The 17,971-nt window shown below is 43.6% G+C and overlaps 1 protein-coding gene across 3 annotated transcripts in view; it reads left to right on the forward strand.

Moving 5' to 3' along the window:
- LOC119655845 (mucin-5AC-like) overlaps positions 1–15,430 on the forward strand; it is a 197,957-nt gene extending 182,527 nt beyond the window's left edge. For all 3 annotated transcript variants that reach the window (XM_038061959.1, XM_038061958.1, XM_038061960.1), the window contains exons 5-6: positions 11,146–11,507; positions 11,573–15,430. In XM_038061959.1, coding sequence (XP_037917887.1) covers positions 11,146–11,507; positions 11,573–14,311 — 3,101 coding nt within the window. In that variant the 3' untranslated portion in view covers positions 14,312–15,430. The remainder of the gene's footprint in view (positions 1–11,145; positions 11,508–11,572) is intronic.
- Positions 15,431–17,971: the final 2,541 nt, after the last annotated feature.

Here is a 17,971-nt window from a genome sequence, read left to right on the forward strand (position 1 = left end):
TGTTCTGCAGAAATCAAAAGATGAAAGCTCATAACTTACTTAACCAACTCAATTGAATTCTTCTCATCACATTCGTAGGCCGGGATGCATTCGCACTCGTTCACCATAATGATGTCACCCTCGAGTATGTACTGCACAAGAAAACGCGTCCTGAAGCGGTTGATCGGTGCCTCCTCTTCGATGGGGATTAGGGCATGAGTGCCCAATACCGCCAGTGTCAACAGAAGGAGGAATATTGCTGAGCCTCGCATTTTCACGGAGGAAGTTTATCTTTTCTTTTGATTCGGTTAGTGTGATGGCTGAATGCAATGATCCTTATCGATTTCCGGTGGATTATCGGCTTGTACTTAGTTAATCCCCTGAAGAGTGTAGAATCCGTTTAGTCCGACCGCCGACTATTGCGCGGTACTTATACGACACGGGGTGGTGCTACCCTACTTATAGAGCTGTTCACGCTTCGAATCGAACTGAGCCCCGGTGAACTTATTGAAAAATTAAAGACTCTCGGTAAATTTTCTTATTTGCCATGTTCCTTTTGTTTATAATTTTATTTTCTTGACTCGCGAATTTCATTTGCATATTGTCGGGGACTGTATAGTGGCGTCGGCTGGGGCGACGGTGTGGGGCATGGTGGAGATCGACGGCCGGATCCACCGAAAATCACGTTGGAGTGGCGGGCAGTCAGGCTAAGTGGAAAACGCAGAAAACATCAGAGTGTGTTTCATCTTCTCAGATCGAGATACATACATTCATGAATCACTGGCGGCGTCTGAATGCGAGTCAAGAGATCCAATTCGGAACAGTCAGGCAGCATCCAAAGATTCTTTTTTTCTTTTGCTAAAACCAATTATATATAGTGAATTTACGCTATGGTTGCGAGTGCCATATAATATTTAATTTTTCTTCTTGTCACGATCGCCACGATCATGATCTTGGTGACGCCTGGGTGCCGGCTCAAACATTGGCCAACGGCGACCACTTCTCGGGGGAATATTTGCAAAGGGATTTTGATCAATTGAAATGATTGCATACGATTTGTTTTGTTAGTCATTTGGTTGAGGTAATGTGGAACCTCTCTGTGGCGTCTTCAGGCCGCGATTATATTCAATGTGTTAAGTATAGTGCTAATGAAAAGTAATCGCTTCATTATCGCCTTGGACTCAAATTGTGCAGTTCTTTTTGTTATCTAAATTAAACTTAATGTCTGGGAAGCGAATTTCGAATGGGAATGGGGGGTAAAACAAAACCTTATTGAAATCTATTCACTGTCTGTTTGTCTGTCTGCCTGTCACACACACTTTTCTCCAAAACGCCTGAACCGATACGAACGAAATTTGGTGGACAGATGGGAACTATGAAATCCCACGCATACAGCGAGTGGCATAAATTTAGGTGGGTGTTTAAAGGGGGGCCGCCCATACATGCAAAGGGGGGATTCAAAACTTTTTTTCACGGGATATAGTCGAGTAGGGTATCAAATGAAAGGTCTCGATTAGTACTTTCCTGCAGGTCATATTAGTTTAGTCGCGAATTGCAAAGTGCGCGAGTGAGGTGTCAAAATGTGCACATTTAAAGTGAAAAAGGACTCATTTTCGGAAACTACACAACCTAAAAATCCGAAAAAAATAGGGTGGTGCGCTTAGATGAAATCTAGGCCTCAAATTATATCCCACTCCCATATCTGCTCAAATAACTAATAGTATATTACTAACTTTTAGAAATTTACTGGAAAACCCCTCTTAAATTCATCCTAGGACATCAGCATAGAAGGCAATATTTCGTATGTGCGGGCTAAGTTTCATGGAAATCTGACCAGTAACTCCAAAGTTATAGCAATTTCGGGTGAATTAACTGCTTCCAAAGCCATGAAAATAAGATACTGACGTCATAATTCTTCTTCTTTTTCTTCAGCCTTTGTCCCAAGCAGGGTCAGCTCGTCGTGATCTATCGAATGCCTGATCTGGGTGCAATCTCGAGGCTGTTAAATCCCCATCCAGCGTATCAAGCCCCCGTTGTTTAGGCCTGCCTTCTGGTCGTTTACCATCGACTTCGATGTTCAGACCAATCTTAGCAAGTGGATATCCTCATTTCGGACGTGATCAAAACGTGTCACGCCACTAGTCTAACGTAACATCTTCGTCTCCATTACCGCGAGACGCCGTTCATTGTCTTTTATAGTTGGCCAACACTCAGAACCATAGAGAGTGACAGGAAGGACGACATTGCGGTAAATTTTAGATTTGAGACTTTCGTTGATACGTCGATCACAAAGAGCACCAGTTGTGGAACGCCATTTCATCCAGGTTGCATTAAGGAGTGAAGCTATTTCATAACTCAGTTCTCCGTTGGCTGATAGCGTTGACCCGAGGTATTTAAATCGCTCAGTTCTGGGCAGATCATTGCCGCTGACAGTGATTGTGCCTGTTTCATGGGGATCGGTCGTCAAAAATTCAGTGTTGTTTAGTTCAGTCTGAGACCGTGTTGCATGAGGCGATCATTCCATTTTTGGACAAGTTGCTCGAGATCATTTTTGCTATCAGATGCTAGGAAAACGTCATTTACATAAAGCAGTGCGTATGGCGCTGGACGCTGGATATCCCGTGTGACGGTGTGCATAATAAGAACAAAGAGGAGTGGTGAGAGGGCACTTCCTTGACGAACATCAACAGAGATACGAAGCGGTTTTGATACAACCGCCATACTTCTAACTTTACTTTTCACATCGTGGTAGAGCAATTGCACCCAGCGCACGAGTTCTTCTGGCACTAAGTATTGTCATAAAGCATACCAGATGAATTCGTGTGGCACGTTTTCTCTAGATTCAGAAAGGCAATGTAAAGAGGGCGATGCTTCTCACGGTGTTTCTGCATGAGTAACCGTCCAGCGTATATTGCGCTAGTAGTAGTTCCGCAGTTTTTGACAAATCCGGCTTGATTCACGGTTATCTCAACGATTTCGCGAATACGGTTGTCAAGAATGCGTTCAAAAATCTTCATGGTATAGGAAAGTAACCGGATCGGACGGTAATTTGAACATTCTGCTGGACTCCCTTTCTTTTTCCATATTGGAGCAGTGGTACTTTCTTGCCAGTCAGATGGTGTTCTTCCTTCCTGAATAACCCGATTATCCACGGAGCATTTCCTATGTGAATGCTCCGCCTATGGACGCATCAGGCATCAAATCTTTGGTGCCGATGTTCTCCAATTACGACGGGTAGCATCACATCCACTAACGGAAATCCTGCGATACGTTAACGAGTCCGGAATATTCCGTTAGATGGGGGACGCGAGTACAATGGGCCAACACGGCCTGAGTGCTCAGAAGCTGTAGCTTCTCCCCACCACACACACACACACACCCGATTAAAGAATTCACTGAGCCACAGTGTTGGGTCCCAGCTCTTCGCTTTCCAGAGCTCAGATGCGATGTCGTCAGGTCCTGTGGCTTTCCCCGATTTCAATCGTTTTATTGCCTCCTCAACTTTAGTTGCACTGACATGAAAGTCGTGGGGGTTTAACGTGAGTACGTGCCGTGTGAGCATAATCCCACGGTCCCCTTCGGACACGGATTGATTTTGGGAACATAATCAAAGCCCCGCCATGACTAGCACAGCGGTACTGGTTTATACTGAGTGCAGGCTTAGCATTCATACCAGTGGATGCGAGGCCTATCTAACACCTCTGCCGCAACTAAGGGGTACGGCACCCGAGTTGTACAGCACAAATCCTCCAGGAATTCTCCTGGAAGAATATGCTTTCGGAGGGCCATCCCGCTTCCCATGGTACAAGATAACCTCCGGTGAGGCTTCGTGGTAGAGCCACTTCAGATGAGTCCCTTGCAGAATCGGGTCTGATCGCCCTCCTCGAGTACGTGGAGACGGAACTCTCCAACGGGTTAACTGGAATTAGCCCAAAGCGGAGAACCGCAACGGAACCTTTAAGCAGCTAACTACCGCTCTGCGTACAGTTGTTCTGACAGGTGGAACTGGCCCAAATGTCGGCAATGATTGTGGAAGTGGAGGATGAGCAAATTCTTCAGTTGAAATCTGCTCGAAGTATTCTTGCCATCTATCCGTTGCTGCTCGACGGTTGGTAAGCAAAGTACCGTTCTTGTCATTAACGCAACAGAAGTGTTCGATATCCTGTGTACGTTCGTTACGGCTTTTAGCAAGTCGATACAGATTTCTCTCGCCATCCCGAGTGTCCAGTTGATCGTAAAGATTTTTGTAATGGTTCGCTCATGACAGCGACCACTTTCTTTGCTTCTCGATTGACATTCTTATAAATTTGCCAATTAGCAGGCGTTTTATCGTCGAGAAATTTGTGGTAGAGGCGTTTCTCTCGGTTGGTGTACCGCTGACCCGGCTTGGTGACCCCGAGGATGTTGAGGTGCGATGGTTTCATAGAGAAGAAGGCATCTTTCTCGGCATCAGCTCGACATGTCTGTGGTGCGTACGCAGTGAAGAAGTGAATAGTGCGATCAGCTGATATAATGGTGAGCTTCATCAGCCGAACATCAAATCGTTCGACTTCTTTAATGACCTCACGGAAACCCTCTCAGATGGCAATGCCGACTCCATATTGAGTGTGTGGGTTACCAAAATAGAGCCGGCTTCATTTCCAAAAGAATTTGGGACGACTAAACTATTCGATCTTCTGTTTCCTCCAAGAAAATGCGACAATATTTTCCGTAAATAATTTTCCTCTTTCGTTTGAGTCAAATTTGTTCCATTCTCCACTGTATTTGCACACCTTCAGTTTGCCCTCAAAACACAATGTCTCCACTGGTTCAATTTGTTCTTGCAATTTGCCATTTTGCACTGGCACACTCGGTAACATGTCGAAGGGGATTGGGGAAGTATTTGCAAACATATGGGTAAAATCTGAAAGGCAGGCGCGTGCACTTTTTACTGTTTTGGTTGTGCGCGTTCATGACGACCATTAAAGTTGGCGCCAGGAGCTTTCTGCTGCTTAATATCGCCAAGATCGTCTATCAACGTCAATGAGAATGTTCGGCAACGTGCAGAATATGCTGTAGGTGTTGGCTAATGATTTTTCCTGACATTTTTATAACAATACTTTGTCAAATCGACGATCATTAACGTCATGTGAAAATTACTCGGTCAAAACCTATAATTTCTTCGTCGCGTATATTAAAATGATCTATATTTTGTGTGGAGTAGATAAATTCTTTCATTGTTAATCATGGGACCTCTATTTGTTCTGGTCAGGGAAAGATTTCAATTTTTTTGGAAATGAGGCATAGTTTTATGCATGACATATATATATATGAATATTTCTATTTATATTCCATTAACGTGATATTTGCTTATGGTCTTCAGTTAATTGATTTGTAAAGTAAACATGTCTGGCGATATTGTGGCGCTTGTTTGATGTATTTTGTCTATAAATCATCTCAATCAATCTTCTCGTTGCTCTAGACGATTAACAGATTGAATGATTGATTTTAAGATCGTGATTGCTAAGAGGCGCAATAAATTTTTTGTTGAAATAAAATTTATAAAATGATTCATTTTCTTGGTAGTCTCCAATGTCCCAAATCAACCAAAGTTTTACGTAGAATAACAGATTACATCATCTCGGAATTGTCTCGATTACTTAGAATTCGAATATCTACATCCTAGAGATATTCAAAAGACTTAGATGCCACTGGTGTGTACAATGAGTTTACAATCTTTTTTAATTGTTACAAGATAGGTATCTGACCACCGTTTTCTGATATATGCTAATATTCTCTGGCTCTCTCTTCACACCTGTTCTCAAACGTATAAAAGCCAATTCTAATAAATTGTGAAGGTCGTATTTAACGCTTTGATGTTCTATCTCACCTTCTACTATAATTTAGTTAAGGATGGCAACTGTGATTGTCTGATCCACTTCCCCAACCTATCATCTGAATTATCCTTTATTCTGACTACTAGAGCTTGGTTGAAGGTTGTGATACAGCAGGACCATTATATTAGATTGTTGCACATGAAATTGCCGATTTGGTACTAAAATTTGAAACGACTGCAAAGCTTACAAAAATTTATTTAATTAATCAAAATTGGTTCCAGTCGATTCAAAACACTTCTCCCAACGAGATACAAGAGCATGTATGCCAGTTTCGAAGAAGTCCAATTTTCGGGTGTTGGTAAACTCGTCGAAGGCAGTTTTGATGGCCTTTCCATTCCTAAATTGTTTTTTCGCCAAAAAATAATTCAAATGCTTAAAAAAGTGATCGATTGGGAGAAGGTCCGGTAAATATGAGGGATGAGGCAGGGCCTCATACTGCAATTCGTTCAACTTTTGAACCGTTGTTCTGGATACATGAGGTCGTGCATTGTCGTGAAGGAGTTTTGCACCATCTCTGTTGACTAATCTCGGCCGTTGAATAGTCAATTTTTGGTGCATTTCCTCGAATTGAGCACAGTATTTCTGTGCATTTATTGTTTCTTCAGGTGCCAAAAAGACTAGTGGATAACTCCAGCCGTAGACCACCAAATAGTCACCATTACCTTCTTCGGATCGAGGCTCGGTTTCGGTATATGCTTCGGTGGCTCATCAGCATTTAGCCATTGTACTGATCGGCGACTATTGTATAATATCCACTTTTCATCACATGCCACTATTCTGTGGAAAAAGGATCGCTTCTGTTGCTGGATAGCTGAGTGGTTAGAGCACAAGGCTGTCGTACGGAAGGTCGCGGTTCAAATCTCGCTGGCGGCAGTGGAATTTGTATCGTGATTTGACGTCGGATACTAGTCGACTCAGCTGTGAATGAGTACCTGAGTCAAATCAGAGTAATAATCTCGGGCGTGCGCAATGCTGACCACATTGCCTCCTACAGTCTACTGTGGTGTACCGTTGCGGTCTTGAATGAAGTGCTCTAACACACTTCAAGGCCCTGATCCAATATGGATTGTTGCACCAACGATTATTATTATTACTCTGTTGCGGGAGAGTAAAGAATTGCAAATTTCCATTCGAAGCGCCATGTTTTGCTCCGTAAGAGCATGCTGAACCCATTTGTCGAGGTTTTTCACCTTTCCAAGTTGTTGCGAGTGCCGAGAAACTGTCGATTAGTGTACGCCCAGTTTCTCTGCAATGTCTCCCACAGACTGACGTGTGTCGGATTCGACTAGCGAACGCAGCTCGTTGTTTGTCAATTGATGGTCCTGGATGTCCACATGCCTAAATTTGAAGATTTACGTCGCCTGACCGGAATTTTTCGAAGCACCGCTGTGTGGTTCGTTCGCTTACCGTATCAGCTCCAAATACGCTGTTAATGTTCCTGGTCGCCTCCCCTGCTTTATGACTGAGTTTAAATTCATACAGAAAAAGTATATGTTCTTGGCTCTTTGCCATCCTTCTTAAGGTTTTGTGTGAAACAATCGAGAATCGAGACGGTGTCTGTCTCTCCGTCTGTCGTTTTTTTTTCTGCTTTTCGCAGTTTATCCTGGAATTGATCGCATCCCAGTCTTCCTGGCAGACTACCATTCTCCGGACAAAATTTTCCGGTGATAGCACTTCACCTAGCCTACCACTTCACCTTTCCTTTTGGTTTCTGCTTTCTTCCACGAATCTAGGACACTGGAAGAAAACGTGCGCAGGGTCCTCTAGGACCCCGCAGTTTGGACAATTAGGCGAGGTGTCCAATTTAAACCTGTACAGGTATTGACGGTATCCTCCATGGCTGGTGAGAAACTGGGTGAGATTATAATTGATCTTCCCATGCTTTCTCTCCAGCCATTCCCCGATTGAAGGGGAAATGTTCATCATTTCGGTTGCCAGGATGTCAATCGGCATCATTCCCGAGATGACGAACGCTGCATCGTCTGAGACGGTCCTGAAGGCAGAACACACCCTTAGGGATGTTCTTCTGTAAACCGTACTCAGTTTATGTATATTGCCTAAAACCTGCAGTACTTTTCCCCAAACTGGGACTGCATACAGCATGATAGAGCTCACCACCTGTCTGTCTGGCTGTCTATCTGTCACACCCGATTTTTTCGGAAACGGCTGGACCGATTATCACGAAAATTGGTGAGAGTATGTAATCTGGTGTTTCCTTTACATGCAGTAAGTGGCGCCATCTTGTGTTACGTTTAAGGGGGGCTCTCCATACATGTGAATGGAGGATGCAATTTGTTTTTTCACAGAATGTAACCATGTGGAGTATCAAATGAAAGGTCTCAATTAGTACTTTTTGAAACTCTAGGGGAGTGAGGGCTCAAAATATGACCCCCAAAAAGTGTAGCAGGTTTCGTTCTCAGAACCTATTCAACCGAAAAACCTGAAAAAAATCACAGTGGTGCATCTCTACGAAATCTAGGCCTCAAAATATATCCGGTTTCGATATCTGCACAAATAAAGTTAATATTATATTTCCACATTTTAGAAATTTATTTAATTTGAAGAAGAAACTATTATTAACAAAGTTATAGGAGGTGAAACTTTACAATTTTTTGTGAATTTCGTGCACTGTACAACCTGCATGACGTCATCATCACATATCAATTCGTCAATACCACAACGAAATGAGTTCTTATGAATTGGGTCCCAGAGAAAAATGTGCGTTGAAATTTCTTACATAAGATGAACACAAAACCTTTATACCCGAAGCGCGAGCTTCTGGTATTCCGACTTGTTTCCTTTTTATTCACTGTTATCACAGCGATGGTCAAAACTGAAATGACTTCTTGATTAAATGTAGGAGTATTTATACTTCATTATCCGACACCAACAGCGCCAAATGGTGGTGGTTTGATGCAGCAAAATCGCAACTAACTTCACTTGATTGCCAAATCGGCCATTTCATGTGCAACAACCAATATGTGGTATATGCTAATAAACTCTTCTTACCTGTTTTCAAACGTATAGAAGCTACTTCAAATAAATCGTGAAAGTCATATATAACACTTGGATTTTCTATTTCACCTTGTGCCTGCTATAATCTAATTGAGGAGGGCAGTTATGATTGCCCAATTCGCTCCTCTAACCTACCATCCCAACTATCCTTTATTCCATACCACCACTGGGAATAGTTTTGTTTCAGGTCGCAGCAAAATAATGAGAGCATTACAAAAAAAAATCGTTTAAATTTAAACCCTACTTAGATCAAAGTGGGAGCAAGATTTTCTGTTGTCAATTCATTAGTACACTGGAGGATGCAAATAGGACTAAACGTAGATTTTTTTTGTGTTGATAGTATTCATGTTGGGAGATCAGTGAGAGATTCACAGTGTTATTAAAATCGTAATCCTGCATGGACAAACCGGATTCCTAATAACACCTGTCAAAAATTCGCCACATTTTCTCCACGGGGCCTCCACTGGATTTCCTTCATAAATTGTTCTTCCTAGTATTTAACTAATACGTAGGATTTCAAACACTTGTCGTTTTGCACGCAGCTGTTTTTAAGCTTTTGTTGATAACAAAGCTTGCTTGTGTTGTTTGCACTTCCCTTTATCCGGGGGAAGAGCGCCATCACGATATCGAGTAGAATATGCGGGCAGGTTGGTTGTGGTGTTCGCCCTCTCATCTTCATAACGTTCCATCATTTGCTCTACCTTTTCTGTAGCTGCATCATCGGAATTTTGGCCTCCCAATAGCATCTCTATGAATGGATCCTCTCAAAACTTTTTCACGGACCAGCCTTGGTTTCCAGCTCCGCGGGAACGTAAATCGCCGCATGGCCGAAATTCGATCTAGAGGAAAATTGCCTGGTGGTCGCTGTGAGTATAATGCTCACTGACAAACCATGTCATTCTCCTCGCCAATGTAGTACTCACATATGTCAGTTCGACTATTGAATCCAACCCTGTCCCACGAAAAGTGGAAACATTTCCCGTATTGGCAAGCACCAAGTCTAGCTCCGCGAAAGCCTCGAGCAGGATACGGCCCCTGGTGTGCGTAGTGCGACTGCCCCAATCCACGGCGGATGACGTTGAAATCACCCGCTATGATCTTGGGGTTCGACTTATTGCATCCGAGACTAGCATCCAGTTAACCCGTTGGGGAGTGCCGCCCCACGTACTCGAGAAGGGCGATCAGACCCGAGTCTGCAAGGGACTTATCTCAAGTGGCTCTTGCCACGAAGCCTCACCGGAGGTTATCTGGTATCATGGGAACCGGGATGCCCCTCTGGGAGCATATGCTCCAGGAAAATTCCTGGAGGATGTGTTCTCGGGCCAGTTATTTGCGCTTGGCCCCCTAGGGGGAGTTTCATGGTGGTTGTGGTTATGCCTACATCGCGGGCAGAGTTCCTGGGAGCGTGGAGTTGCGCTGTACAACTCGGGTGCCGTACCCCTTAGTTGCGGCAGAGGTGTTAGATAGGCCTTGCATCCACTGGTATGAATGCTGGCCCTGCACTCAGTATAAACCAGTACCGCTGTGCCAGTCATCCTTCGAACTCTGTTATCGTCGCGCTCGATGGAGCATAGCAACTATATATATATATAGATACCAGCTATATTTGCCTTGACGAATCGCTTGAGGGACACCTGCTCTCTGAGTCGGCAAACGGCCCAACCTATTTTTACTTTACCAGCCGCTAGCAGTTTGAACGCTGCTTCAGCTGGTGAGCTGCCTTCCTCAGTCCCCTGATTGCGGAATCTTGCAAGCCAAGTGGTCCAAACTGCTTTTCTAAGGCCTCGCGGATATCCTCCTTGGTCGTGATTTCATCAATGTGCTTACATTGTATAACAATCTCCCGTACTTGTGCTTCTCTAAGGACTTCTTCATCTTGCCGAGGAAATTTTCTACCGTTTTGCCCGGAGCCTCCTTCAGCTCCAGCATTAAATCTCCTTTTTGGGATCGTCTGATTCGGCTGACGTTTTCTCCAAGGTCCATCAGTTCAGGATCGGATTTGACTTCCTGAGGATATCGGCGTATGTCATATTACCTTTTTTGGAGATGGTAATTCATTCGGGCCGTAGTCTTATTTTTCTTTCCGCCTACCTTGGACCATGCTTCCTTTCTTCCTATGCGTCCTTCGTAGTTTGCTTATTCTTTTTTTTAAGGTTTTGTCTGTTTGTCACCGCACTTTGCTTAGGACTATTTTTCGGAAACAGTTTGAAAGTTGAAGAAAAAATCATATTTTTTCGCAATTAATTAACATCACTTTTCTTTCTCTTCATTTCAGAATCAAATATGACGACCCGCGTGGCAGTTCTCAGTTATCCTCGATATTGTCGCTACAGAGCCACATTGAAGCGTCTCGAAAATGTTGGAGATGAATGGTTTCGAAATTCAGTAGTGGCAGCCTTATGTGGATTTTCTTCCATTAGACCTGATATGCGAGTGATGTTCTGTCGCGACACATTCGACTATCCGGAATTAGAAACGCATGAGCTGCTTTGCAATCATTTGGCACCTAAACTTAAAGGACGACCTCGTGGCAGAAAAAAGAAATATCGTTCAGAATCTCCATTCTCTACTGGCAAGCGAAACGATTCGGAAAGTGAATCAAATGATTCAGATATATCGATATTTTCAGTTGGAAAGGTAATAGATTTTGAATGCTTCTGGTATCCAGTGTCGGTGTATTTAACGCTTCTTTTCTTTTCCAGAACGTGTCCATAAAAGTGGAACCCCGGCCACATTTACGCTTCAATCACAGACCGGCCAGAACGAAAACAAAGTCCGAAACTGAAGGAAAATCATTCAACAAAAAAGATTTAGACGAGGACTCAAAATCGTATAAACCATCGAGATTGCACGGTAGAGGTGATGTCATTGTTGGCAGAAAGGCAAGCTCGATTGAAAAGACCAAGAAATTTTTGAAAACACCTGCAGGAGCCAGTGCTAAAGTTGTTAGTGGTGCTAAGCCGACTGCGACGGTGACATCGCGATCTCCTTCCGTGCCTCCCACTACACTTTCGGAGGAGAAATTCTTCCTTCGGAAACTTCATGAATTCCACATTAAGCATGGAAATGTGATACCAAAGATGTTATGGTTGAACCTAAAGGGTGTTTATTTGTACGCCATATTTCGTCAGGTGAAAAAACTAGGAGGTTACGATGCGGTTACAATGAAGAAACAGTGGAAGACTCTTTTTGGAGAAAACAACGAGGCACATTTATCAATCACTCGGCGGAAATACGAGAAAATTCTGCTACCATTAGAAAGATCTGAGTTAGTTACCAAGAAATCATCGAGTAGTGCACCCGCGAAAACAGAAAAATCCGAAGTAAAGAAAGAGCTTAAAGAATCGGAGGACTCTAAGGAGGTAAAGGGCGATGAAGATCCTGCTGAAAGGATTCCCAGCCCGGATGCGGAAGAGTCTCAATCCGCACCAAAAGTTCCTAGTCTTAAAGTCACCATTAAGAAGGAGAAGCGCAGTGATTCCGAATCGGAATTGAGCAAGGAGGAAATGACTGCCATACAGAATAAGGTGAAATCGAAAATTTCGCCGCCTGCATCACTCGCATCGGCGGGAAGTGAAGATGCAGACATCAAACCTGCTCTACCTCAAATATCCGCATCTACTTCGGCAAGTTCTTCATCGAGCTCGGAGAAAATGTCTTTAGCGAATAGTAGCAGTATCTCTGTAGATCCAATAACTGCTCCAATATCAGTTCCCGTTACAGTTATTGTGGAATCTCCTGAAAGTAGTCGTAAGCGAAGTACATCATCCTCCGATGAAGACGTCAAGTCAGTTATATCGACAATACCGGTTGGTCTTTCACCAGAAACATCAGCTGGAGATTCAAAAAGCAAAAAATCCAGATCATCACAGAAAATTCAAATTCAACAACCTCACACAACTATAACGGTTCACCAAACAACTATTCATCCTCAAACACATTCCAAGGGCTCCACATCGAATCAAATTCAAATAACAAACCAAATACAAATTCAACAGTTTACTGTGCAACCAAGTACAAGTGATTCGCCGACTAGTGTTCCGAAGAGTTCGGAGATTTGTTGTAATATCAAACACGAATTGGATGGGATTCAGGAGGTGAAAATCGAAAATAGGGACGGAGGAAGTGGTTCCAGCACAATTAAAGAGGAAAAGCTGAAAGCAACCACTCCAGCTACTGCCTTACGTACAACAGTCCGAGTAAAGAATGAGCTGAATCCATTCGAGAAAGAGAACATTCCTTACATAGGTGCTGGTACGACGATAACACCGGTTATTTCACAGTCTCGGAAGTCTTCGGAAGTAATTGATTTGGCTGATAGTGACGGTGAAAGCAGTAGTTCGTTCTCGGCTAAACGAAAGACGTCTTCTAGCCAAGACAGTTCTTCGGTTCCGCCCGTCAAGAAACGTAAACTCGACATTCTGCGAGAAGGTGGTCTTGAGGTTACTGCCATTAGTAATACCCACGGAATCCTTTCCACATCAACTTCTATGCTTCCCGATATTTCTTTAAGAATTCCCGCGCAAACTTCTGTGAAACCGGTTGAGGAAAGATTCAATTTACCTTCAGCGACTAGAGCGATCCCGACACCAAACGGTGTGAGGGGAAGCTTACCGAAGGTCACTACGCCCAGTATGTATTCAAAAACGGGTAAAATATTTGGAAATCCGAAGGATATTTTGCCTCCTACAACGCCTGCTCCTTCTGGAACGGATCAGATATTGGATCTAACAGTCAAATCTCCGCTGAAATTCCCCGCCCTGGAAATTCATCCTATCCCAAGTGCGAGACGTAATCGTTCGCCGCCTACTGGATTCGCAGCTTCATCATCGTCTGCTTCAGCGGCTGCAATGAACCTGTCTAATTCGTCCAAGTCGAAGTTGGCTGAGAATGGTTTGCTAATCACTTTGGTGCCTCAACAAAGTCCATCTTCCAGCAGTTCAACGAGTATACCAATCCAACATCCAACGGTACCCTTAACACACACCCAAAGCATTCACAACTCGCAAAATCATAACATCAATAAGCGAAAATCTGCAGTCGATGTGATCCAGGTTCCAACACCCCCAACCCCGAATTTGGGAAGAGTTCCGCACACCTCAACGTCTCGTTCAAAGTCGGAGAGAAAATCCAAAGTGACTCCATCGGCGCCACTTTTTCCTACAAAATCCACGATGCCGGCACCAACAGCTTTTCCCAATGCAAAGGTTCCACCGTTCCCATTCCCGCCTTTTCTTCCTCAATCAGGCGCAACGGCCCCGAATAGCGCGATGCCAATTTTCCCGCTATTACTCTCGAATATCTACGGACAAACACCAAATATGTTTTTGCCCAATCAAATGTCTCCCGAGTTCTTGCAACTTTATAAAAATCTTTCGGCGATGATGGCCGGCAGTGGAGCGGGTACCGGTGCCAGTGCTGCGCCGGTTTCGAAGAGCTAAAATTGTTTTCCCTACACTTGAGGTGCACTTTTCCGGTTTGACCATGGAGGAAAGCGGGAATTGCTAGGTCAGCGTGAAAGATGGTAGCCAGGTATTGAGGTGCTTGTTACTAAGGAAATCGACTTGTTTTCCGAGGTCGCCGTAGTGAATGTGGTCCAATTTGAACTGGTGGAAATCTTTTGTAGAAAAGTGTAGAGTGATTTTCGACCCCGAGCGGTGCTTGAGTGTCAATTGCTTCCGGAGGTCCGGAAATCTTCTGTTGAAGAGTGTACCCTCACCCGCTTCTTGTACATATTCCCCTCAGTATCTTTCCCCGGCAATGTTTTGTACAAAGAACAAATTCATGAAATACATTCAAATACGATTCATTTCTATGATCTTGAATTTTAGTTGTTTAGCTAGCGTAAGCGTAGCCCTAAGAGTAGCATAAAAGTCTTAATTTAGGAGGAACATTGAAATCAAATATGTAAACTGTGTAAAAAGTAATAACTGTAGTATGCTACCGTTCATATATTGAAAAGTAACCTTAATATACAAAAAGTCACGACACGTAGCTAATAATATTATGTTTGTGTTATTTTCCTTTAAATTTGTTTGTATGAATGGGCTGCAGGCATTGTAGCCGTGAATCACACGAATAGAATGTGCGTTTGATATATTTTGTGCCAGTAGAAGAATGTTGAGACGAAAATGCTAAATAAAAATGATCAAAAAATCAAATAAACAAAAAAAGATTGAAATATTTCTTATTTTTTTTTTCTCTTCTGGTTTCACTTCACTATTAATAAACATTTATTGTATTCTTACACGCACCGTTTAGTTGCGGAAAAACATGATAAATAAGTTTATTTTCTGTTAAGGAATTTCTATGCGATATCTATGTTAAGCGGATTAGTTATTAGCCTCTTATAAATATCTACTTTAGTTTGTATTGAATTTTTATTACCAATCTCTAAATGTCGTCGTTGTCATTTACATTTAGTTACTGTTTTATTTGTTTATATTACATGCACATACTGTGTATGGAGAAGAAATGTTTTTTTATGATTCTTATAAAATTAATTATTACAGTGATTAATTTTTCCAAAAATAAAAATTACACACATATATGAAAAACAACGATGTCTTTGATTTATGGAGCTGTGTAAGACTGGAAGGTAACAGAAGATGTAGATTAAAAAAGGCAAATTGTTTATTTAGGGGGAGATATACAATTAGAGCTTTCCAGAAAGTAACAAATACGTGTCTGCACGCTAAATGTTGGCACCCTAATTGGAAAGACCGAGGAACTCGTAAGAGCCCTTCGGAAAAGGAGCATTGGTATCTGCGTTCTGCAAGAAACCCGATGGTCTGGTGCCAAAAGCGGCGGCATTGAACGCGAATGCAGTAAAATGGCGATAAAATCCTCTATTTTGGTAGCCCACATGCTCAATATGGTGTTGGCATTGCCATCTCAGAGGGTTTCCATGATGTAATTAAAGAAGTCGACCGATTTGATGATCGGATCATGAAGCTCACCATTATATAACAGCTGATCGCACTATTCACTTCTTCACGGCGCACGCACCACAGACAGGCCGACTGATGCCGAGAAAGATGCCTTCTGGCAAGTTATCGATGAAACGACTTGTCACGTGCCTGCTGACGACGATGTGGGTGAAATGGCAGACGGTAACAGGTGACATGGGGGAAAGGGTGTGGAGTGCGCAATGAGGGTGGCGAGCGTATAATCGATTTTGCTGAAACCTATGACCTTGTACTTATGAATACATGGTTCATCAAACGATTGTCTTATCTTCCTACATTTGATAGTGGGAACAGTAAAATGCAATGCTCCCTCGACGATTACTTACCTTGTCGTCGTGAGGGAGCACAATAGTTTCAGCTCATCCTCCAGGAAACGGGAGTTGACACCTGAAACCAAGCGGTAATGAAAACCCCAAACCAAGGTGTGACTACCGTGCCGAGGACTGAATGGTCACAGGGATTAAGATATGGCCGTAAACGGTGAACTCTGGATACCAGACGATCCCCAGTTTCAACTAGTCCTGTCTCGGCAAAAAGGGGCTCTGCCGAGATCGACCTGCTCTCCACGATAAAACTGAGGCCATGGCAGCCAATTATGAAAAAAAAAAACAAAACAAAAACATAAACCTGTTAAGAAAACACAATTAAACCTGGATCGTGACGATCCAACTCCGAGTGAAGGGGCAACCCTAAGCTCATCGATGGAGAACCTGAGTCTAGACTCAGATTCTCCACTTACTCAGGTGGAAACCAATCCAATTGGGACCCAGTCATTATTGTACGAGCCGAAGTAGGCGCCTTCTGTCAGCACTTCTGACCCCAGGCTCCAATCGGCACCACCTGCTGAGGTTAAAGTCTTGTCCATGGGTAAGCGCCTGTTCACGGGCAGCAAACAGCCTTCGGATAAACTGCCTCTGTGCAACGCTTAGCCCAAGAGCTGTGCCAAGGCTGAGGAGAAAGGAGCGTTCGGGGCACCTGCAGCTAAGGGGAAACCGAAGCGGCAGTGGTCCTCGCACCATCCTAACTCTTCAACACAAAAGGCAGCAAAGAGCGTTCGGCCGCCAACGGCTAGACCTTCATTTGCAGCCAAGACTATCGAAGCCGATGGATGGGTCCTGTATGACGACTCTAATCCATCCGGTTACGGTACTGAGCAGCGCGAACAGCTTAGGAGGAAACTCCTCCTAGCTGTAAGGATTGCATCCGCGGAAGGCATTAAGCTTTGCTTTGAGTCGGTAGGTATGTCCCGTAAAATGTTACGGCTAAACTTTGCGAACGAAGACACGAACGACTGGCTCAGGCAGTACTGCTCCTCCCTCAACGACTAATCTTGAAAAGGGTCTCTGCGCTTCCATCGTTTAAAAAGTGCTTCCTCTGGCTTGCAGAAGAAGAGTGGAATGGTGCTGGGGTTCTGGAACAACTTGGTGTGCAGAGCAACTTCAACATTTCCACCTGTTTGCTGCTAGGCAGTTACGTTACAAGTGTCGGCTCCTAAAACCACTGTAGGGGACGTGCAGCTCTCGGCATCTTCATCTGAAACGTAGATGAAGTGCTACATTTTCCAAATAAATTTGCAGCATTGTAAAGCGGCGACTGCACTTATTAGTCGTCGGATTAATAGCTGGAAGACATTTATATACCTCATACAAGAACCATGAGTTGTTGGTGAGGTAGTCAGGGGCCTAAACTTCCAACATGCTGACCTGTTGTATGCCAGTGGAAGCGATCGACCCCGCTCCTGCATGGTAGTTTCAAAAGACTTCCAGGCTAATTTGGTTAACGACCTATGTGATGGCGACACCAAATCGGCTAAGCTAACCATAAAAAGTCAGCAGGAAGATAAAGAGATAATATGGTGCTCTGCATATTTTCCCTATGACGCAGAAGATGTTCCCAATGGAACATTCATCAGAGCTATCCAATATGCCAAAAGTAAAGTCATAGGGGTAATAGCAGGATGTAATGTCAACGCTCACTGCATATACTGGGGAAGTTCGAACATCAATGCAAGAGGATCGAGACTACTGGAGTAGGAACCGATTTCATCATTGTCATCAACGGCGCAACAACCGGTATCCGGTCTAGGCCTGCCTTAATAAGGAGCTCCAGACATCCCGGTTTTGCGCCGAGGTC

This window comes from Hermetia illucens, chromosome 4, assembly GCF_905115235.1.
Source record: "Hermetia illucens chromosome 4, iHerIll2.2.curated.20191125, whole genome shotgun sequence".
Taxonomy (NCBI): domain Eukaryota; kingdom Metazoa; phylum Arthropoda; class Insecta; order Diptera; family Stratiomyidae; genus Hermetia; species Hermetia illucens.